Here is an 8,154-nt window from a genome sequence, read left to right on the forward strand (position 1 = left end):
CTACAAGAGAATAATGTGCCCCTCAGACCCCAATGAGATCGTGGTCACATTATTGTAAACTTCCATCAGGAAGCGGAGAGTGAGAAAAACTTCTTCCTGCCCACAGTGGGGATGGAGGGTTAAGAGCCACAACCCACAGGACAAGTTGCCCATGGGGTCTTCTGAGAGCTGAGGGGCAGGTCAGTCCTGATCTCCACAGAAACATGATTCATCTGGTCATGAGCAACGTTTCCTCAGAGGCGAGTCCTCAGCCTCCTGAGGGTCTGCGCTCCTGAAGCTCACCCTGTTTCCTCCTGCAGGTGGTTTTTGTCTGGGCCCACAGGGCCTTCCCCTCACTGTGTCTCTCGCACAGTAGTACAGGGCCGTGTCCTCCTCCCTCAGGCTGCTCATTTGCAGAGAGAGCGTGTTCTTGCTGTTGTCTCTGGAGATGGTGAATCGACCCTTCACAGAGTCGGCATAGTATGTAGTACCACCACCAGTATTAATGTATGAAATCCACTCTAGGCCCTTCCCTGGAGCCTGGCGGACCCAGTTCATTTCATAGCCACCAAAATTGAAACCGGAAGCTGCACAGGAGAGTTTCAGAGACCCCCCGGGCTGCACCAAGTCTCCCCCAGACTCCACCAGTTGCACCTCACATTGGACCCCTGCAAACACAAAGACATCCTCGTCAGCAAACTCTCCTCAGACAGAGGATCTTCCTTTCCCATCTCTCCCATGCTCCATGTCTCTGTCGCCCATGAGTTACCTCCTAACACAGCCACCAGGAGAAGCCAGCTCAGCCCAGAGGCCATGTTGGTTCTGTGTGAGTGAGGATTGAGTCCTTGGGCACCGTGAACTGACTCCTCTCGCAGAACTGAGGCTGGGCTAGGCTGTTTTCATCACTGTGGAGTGAGTCTTATTTGCATGTCCTCCTTCTCTATAAAAAGTTCTCTTTGGAATTGTAAATAGAAGAAAGGACTCCAGGGCAGGTGAGGTGTTCTGGGGTTCCTGTATCCAGGAACAGATTCAGAACTCTGCTATTCCAGTATGCAATTATTATATGGTAACCAATTTAATTGATATTATTTAATGTTTACTTTTATATAAATCCTGTAATGTGTACAGTATTACTTCTATTTCATGGTGTACTATGACACATAAAACTTAATGTACTCAAAATACATTTTAAGAGTTGGTCCCACTATTGACACAAAAGAAATCCATGTGTCACTCACACGTGTCACTGTTTTGGGAGGCAATTGTTAATATAGAATCAGGAGGAAGGCAGAATGGCCAGATAACAGGGCCCTGATATCTGGAAATCCACGGAAGCAAGTCCATGTTGCTGCTGTTTTTGCATTTTTTTTTATCTGGACTTTATTGATCTAATAAAATTACATTAAGAATTGAAATGAATTATACATTATTGTGTTCATGTTTCCCCCATACAAAGTTCAAGAACCCATCCCTTCACCAGTGCCCATCCTATACCACCAGTAAACCCAGCATCTCTCCCACCCTCCCCAGTCCCGTCTCCCCCCACCCCACACTGCCACTATGGCAGGGTATTCCCTTTTGTTCTCTCTCTCTGATTAGGTGTTGTGGTTTGCAATAAAGGTGTTGAGTGGCCATTGTGTTCAGTCTCTAGTCTACATTCAGCACGCATCACCCTTCCCCCGCATGACCTCCGACCACATTTTACTTGGTGTTCCCTTCTCTGAGTTGCCCAGAATGAGAGACCAGCCTCCAAGCCATGGAGTCAACCTCTTGGTACTTATTTCTACTATTCTTGGGTGTTAGTCTCCTAGTCTACTATTCTATATTCCACAAATGAGTGCAATCTTTCTATGTCTCTCTCTCTTTCTGACTCATTTCACTTAGCATGATACTTTCCATGCTGATCCACTTGTATGCAAACTTAATGACCTCCTTTTTTCTAACAGCTGCATAATTGTTTTTGTATTTTATCTGAGAGGAAATATCTCTGGGGTTAAAGGTATTTGTCTCAATTACCTAAGGCCCTCCGATGTGTAAGAGCTAAGCTCAGACAGAGTAAGTTAGAAAATTGACCTAAGAATATCGTTCTCCTGAAGATTCCTGGTTCTAAATAATAATTCTCAATGTCTTGAGCATTTAGAGCTCTCAGTCTACTAGGGTGTTAGTCTCCTGAACAACAGTCTTTATCTCTTCAGTCTGTCTGTCTGTCTGTTCATACTCACAGAATCCCACAGTTGTTCCCTGTTCACCAGGATTGGTCCCCAGTAACTAGAGATGCAAAGGCAGTAGAGGGGGAAGCTTCCTCCCATGCATGTGGTTAATCAGGTTAATGCCCTGCGCTTCACACAGCTTACCATGACGACACCAGGTGCGACCCTGAACACAGAACCAGGAGTATACCCAAAGTGGCACAAACAACACAATCAAACCAAGAGGGACCGAAACTTAGTACAGTGGTAGGGCACTTGCCTTGCACAATGACTTACCCAAGTTCGATCCCCTATATTTTATGTGGGCTTCCAAGTACCTTCAAGAGTAATTCCTGGGGAAAGATGCAGGAAGAGCCCCAGAGCATCACTAGGGCTGACTCCAAAACCAAAAGAAGAAAAAAACAAAACCAACAACATAAACAAAATATGGGCCAGACAATTGTCAAGACCTTTTTCCATATATTGAAGACAAGTTGTCTATATTCAAAATTTTGTGTTAATCTGGAGTTGTTGGAACCAGGGAACATTAAGGTATATGGAGTGTGACTCTTCACACCAAATGTAGCTCCATTTGTCCTTCTTACCACGTAAGCATTTATGTAGTAGTAAAAAATCAAAGCAGGCCATGACCTAAGCAGAATACTGATTATAGATCAGTAATGTTTCATGAACACTAGCATATATGGACACTTCTGCTCACCCCAGTGTTTCCCATTGGCCCATGTCATTCCTCCCTCTCCCCCACCTCACCCCTCCCTCATGCTCTCTGCAGTGCTTCCTGTGTGTGTAAGTGTGTGTAGGGTGTAGTGACGGAGATTCACTCTCAATAGCCTTCAACTCTAGGGATATATTGTGGGTTTTTACTCAGGCCTAAAGGAATCTAGGATTACTCTCAGTTCCAGACTTTTAAAATGGGTCTGGAGCTTTCTAGAAGGAGGGAGAAAAAAGAGGAAAAGCTGTTCTATATCTTACATGAATATAAAGAGAAATCTATAAAAATAATAACAAACAGGAACGTACTGATTAATACTCCCCCTGTAGGCATTGCAGTCCTGGGGGCCTGGTGGGGTGAGTTTGGGGGACAGGGAGGACAGACGGGGAGGGGGTTGGGACTGTGAGGGTGTCACTGAAAGTGGAGCTGCTCTGGGAGAGATGGGGAAGGGTCCTGAGAAAGACCCTGGAACTGGTCATGGATGAGAGTGGGCGGGGTGATGGGGCTGAGTGTCTCTGTGTTGTGACAGAATATTGGCACGACATGTGGGCTTCTAGGACATGATGACCCTCTTTGCCCCCTGGAGGGGCTGAGGCCTTTGCGAGGTGACTCCCGAGTGCCCTCTGGTGCTCGGAAGCACCCATGCAGCCCCTCCTGTGGTCTAGGGGGTTTTTCAGAGTCCACGAATTCCCAGTATGAATAGAGAAGTGTGTCCTCAGACCATCAGGGAGAAGAAGTGTGAGCACTGGGAAATGAGCCCAGTATGATTCACACCAGTTTCCCCAGGGAGGTATGTTCAGAGACAGCCCCATGGAGAAGGGAATCCTTCCTGCCTCCACGTGGAGGTCACTCAGGCCTGAGTCCCATCACAGCTCACAGAGACCTTAGAGTAAGTCTGGTTTACAGAGAAAGGGCCGCATAGGGAAGTCCTTCAAAGGGAGAGCAAAGGGACACAGTATAAGATAGAAATGCAGAGAAAGAAAAGATTAACTTTTGAAAACCAATGTCACTGTTGGTAAATTACTACGGGTGTTTGATTCATAGGCCAGTAGAATTTCCAAGTCCCATTTAGAATCAATATCCTTGAATATCGTCTGGGTATTTGACATCTTGTGCAAATTTGAAGTACAAATATCTGTGAACAGAAATACTCCTTGCAGTGTCTTTGAATTTTGTGTCTTTGAATATTATGGAGAACAGTGTTTCTCAAGAAAATAGATTTTCTCTATAAAGTGTGATCATCCAGGTCATTCCAGTTCCAAATGGACTAACATCAGATGCAGGAGGAATGAACTGTTATTCCTGCCTCCTTCTGGGCATCTCAACTCATCCGCCCCCTGCCTGGGAGAAACACCATGGGGGATCTGGGTCTCAGGATGCAGAATAAGAAGGAACTGATCACCTGACTTCCTAGTTGCCAGCATGCACAGGACACAGGAAGTGAATAATTAATAAATCATAATTTGTAAAAAACTAAAGCTCAGCGTGGGGCGAGTGCACTCCCGGGCTCTCCGGGCGGCTCTGTCTCACCGCCCGCGTCCGATGCCCCAGAACCGCTGTGTGTGCTGTTGATCAAAGGCAGGCGATGGAAGGAAGAAGGAAGAAGGCCAAACTGGTTGCTCGATCCGTTTATTTCATTCTCTCTCCCTGCTTCTCTCCCGGCTCTCGGTCTCTCTCTGGATCTGTGGATCTTGCTCTCGTGGATCTGGCCCCGTGGATCTGGCTCCCGTGGATCTCGCCCCCCAACCCACTCTTCCAGCCTAGTTAAATCTCCACAGCATGAGGGGGTTGGGGCATACACATAGGTGTGGTCACCATCAATAGGGTAAGGTTCCTTTCCCTTAGGGGATGCTTCTCCTAGGATTTAATTCTCTTTCAACAGGTGGATCCACCCAAGGGCGGAGTGCCATGAATGTGTTTCTCTTCTCCTCAGCCAGCAAACATATAAGAATTCATAATATTAATTATTTTGTATGGACACAATAAGAAATGCATTAAAGCTTATAGAATTGCTCTCCTGGGGCCATCTCAATCTCAGACTACAGTGCTCAGGCCAGATCAGTCTTTCCTATCCCTCGCAGGGTCCCAGTCTCATAATTACTATTGGATCATGACAGCATTTGTCTATGATCAAGCTCTTAACTTATAGTTAAGAATTAGGCACTTTGGCCAGGCCCATCTCGATGCCAGGGTAGCACATAACTCACCGCTTGCCCTGGATCCTTCCCGTCCCTCGTCGGGACCCTGCTTTTGGGGTGCTAGGAACTGAGGGCAACTGAGGCTTAAGTGGAGAAAGCAGATACCCGGGAGGGAATAATATTCGAGGCCAATTAATTCCCAAGTTACAAAAACATAATATTGTCTTCTTGTGTCTATACAAAACAGACATAGCTTTAAAGTAAATTGTTCAAAAGGCACAAGAAGAGGAGAAAGGCCATATTTACTTATATAATATAAATTCAGTATGCTAGGAAGGTCTGACCTTGCAAATTAGCAGAGTCAGATTAAGGGAAAGCCGCAGATTAACTCTTTTGGGGAAGAGAGCATGGAGAAGTGATTATAGCTAAACAAAGGGATGGGAGAGATTTGGGAACACCTTGATGGGTGTGATGGGTAAGCCTAAACTCCGGGGAAAACCGGGACAAGCTACTTGTGGCAAGGAGGGAGAGGACAAAGTAATGTCATCCTACAAACATTGATGTATGTTTTTCAGATGATATTTTTGTTGGCAGTCAATGAGCATTCTAGCTACCAGGGTCAGTGTTTTACTTTTATCCAGTTCAGTTGTGACACCTACAGCATCCTTCTGACCAATACACACTAGAGAGTAACAGGGACCCTTCCTGAAGGCCCTGTACAGCGATTGCCCAGGAGTGAGCTGAGGTGTGTGGGCTGGAGCCTCCCCTGAGTCCTCATGCAGCTCTTCCCTTAGACCTGCACAGAGGGACACAGCAGAGTAAGGAAGAGGAGGAGACTCAGAGGGTCACAGGTTACCAGGCACCCCCTGACAGGAGACTTGGCTGAGTCCATCTCTGGGCGTCCTTGAGCATAGGAGTGAGAGTCTCTGGGGAGGAGACAGAAGGGGAGTGTGCAGGGTCACTGCGGGGAGGGTCAGAGACCTACACCTCCATAGGGCTGGGTGGAAACAGGGGTGCAGGAAGTGTGAGATCCTGAGGGAAGTTGCTACAGAGATCCTTGCGGGAGATTTGAGCATGGACCTGTCCTAAGAGTGAGTGATGTCAGACAGGGACCCCTCTGTGACCCTTGTGATCACTCTCAGTACAGTGTGGGTTAGTAACTGCTTGCTGTTAGGATTCCCTTTGTGGGCCTGACCCCCTCCTGGTCCTTGTGCCCCTCTCAGTCCTGAGTGACCTCTGGTGGCCCTGGACTCCTTTGCAGCCCAGCCTGTCTCAGCAAGTTTGTGTCTGGGCTCACCCTGACTTCCCCTCACTGTGTGTCTCTTGCACAGTAATACACAGCTGTGTCCTCGGGGGTCACTTAGCTCAGCTGCAGGGAGAACTGGTTCTTGTTCGTGTCTCTGGTGATGGAGACGCAGCTCGTGAGGGATGGGCTGTAGTTGGTGCCTCCATGATAACACATGCGCCTCAACCAGAGCAGGCCCTTCCCTGGGGTCTGGCAGATCCATGCCCAGCAATAATATTTGGTTGTGATGGAGAATCCGGAGACAGAGCAGGTGAGGGAGAGGGTCTGGGAGGGGGCCACCAGTCCTGGGCCAGACTCCTGCAGCTGCACCTGGGACAGGACACCTGGGGACAAGGAGAATCAGTCAGTGTCAGTCCCTGCAGTCACTCCCTCCCCTAGACCCTGTCACATCTGAGACATCACCCAGGGGGGCTGTCACCAGGCAGAGGAGAAGACCCCCCAGAATCATCTTCTCAACCACAGCTCTGCCTTCCGCAGAGACTCAGCCCTGAGTGAGGAGACAGCTGTGAGTTCCACAGCTCAGAGGGGATTTTAGCCCGTTGCTTGAGAGAGATTTGCATGAGGTGACCTCCTCTGTTATTAGTGGAGACCTCTGTCCTCGCATCCCCTTTGTCCCATTGGGCGCTGAACTCACTGTCTGTTGGATTGAGCACTGGTCAATGGGGCACATTGAAACAGGTCATACAAGGATCCTGACTTATTCATCTTCATAATCAGAAGATGAAAGTATCAAAATTCTCTAAATTAATTCACATTTTCTTTTTTCTATTTCTCAGCAACTCTAAAATTCAACTTCATTTTCCTTTTTTAAACACTGTGTTTTGCAAAGTTGTTCCAAAAGCAGATGTAATGGGTTTTTATTATTTCAACACCAATCCCATCTCCTAGTGACCTTCCTTCCTCAGTGTCCGCATTTCCCCAGCCAGTACCGCAAGCCTGCCCTTTTAGCAGGCACACAATAATTTCTTCTATGTTATTTATTACAATCAAAAGACTAAAGGAATTATCAAATTACTTCAGTACAAGAACATTTGTGAAATTTCTCAGTGCAGCCCTGGAGTTAGGCCTTGGGCAGTAGGTGTGGTGGGTCAGTGAGGGGTGGGTGCAGCTACTGGGCCTTCAGCAGGGCGGGGACAGGGCCCGTGCCCCTCTAGAGCGCCACCTAGTGCTAGCCGGGGCCAGTGTGTCCTGAATTCCAGCTGCTGGTCTGCCCCTCCTGGGAGATTTAGGTGGAATCTGAGGAGCAGGGCCGGTGGGTGAGTGGGCAGGAGGCAGCTGTGAGGTTTGCTCGGCTGCCCTAATATTCATATATAAGATTTTATTAAAAGTCTCCTTCTGTCTAAGATGTCAGGACAAACCCAAAGGACAGACGTGTTCCTCTCATCCCCCGCTGCTTTCTTGGACAGAACGACGGTAGCTTCTGACAAGCCTCGAGACAAAGTGTATGGAGGGTTCAAACCCTGACTCTAGGATTGATGATTTAGAGTTGGGGCCTGTGGGACTTTGTCCTGGAGCAGATAGACATTATAAATTATATTTCAATGACTTCCAGCACATATTTTAAAATCATTTTTCAGTCTCTAGTTTTCTTTTCTTTTTTTTTTTTTTTTGCTTTTTGGGTCACACCGGGCGATGCACAGGGGTTACTCCTGGCTCTACACTCAGGAATCACCCCTGGCGGTGCTCAGGGGACCATATGGGATACTGGGAATCGAACCCGGGTCGGCCGCATGCAAGGCAAACGCCCTACCCGCTGTGCTATTGCTCCAGCCCCGTCTCTAGTTTTCTTTAATCTTTTTTATAACACAC

At 47.6% G+C, this 8,154-nt stretch overlaps 2 gene segments (V, D, J or C); both read right to left on the reverse strand.

The window, feature by feature from the left end:
- Positions 1 to 794, reverse strand: LOC101550391 (immunoglobulin heavy variable 3-23-like). The segment is given in 3 exon segments: positions 1 to 74; positions 342 to 647; positions 749 to 794. Coding segments are annotated over 3 exon segments (426 nt in total).
- Positions 795 to 6,399: 5,605 nt separating this feature from the next.
- LOC129399943 (immunoglobulin heavy variable 4-61-like) lies at positions 6,400 to 6,793 on the reverse strand. The segment is given in 2 exon segments: positions 6,400 to 6,668; positions 6,748 to 6,793. Coding segments are annotated over 2 exon segments (315 nt in total).
- Between the last annotated feature and the right edge of the window lie 1,361 nt (positions 6,794 to 8,154).

Source organism: Sorex araneus, chromosome X, assembly GCF_027595985.1.
Source record: "Sorex araneus isolate mSorAra2 chromosome X, mSorAra2.pri, whole genome shotgun sequence".
NCBI lineage: Eukaryota > Metazoa > Chordata > Mammalia > Eulipotyphla > Soricidae > Sorex > Sorex araneus.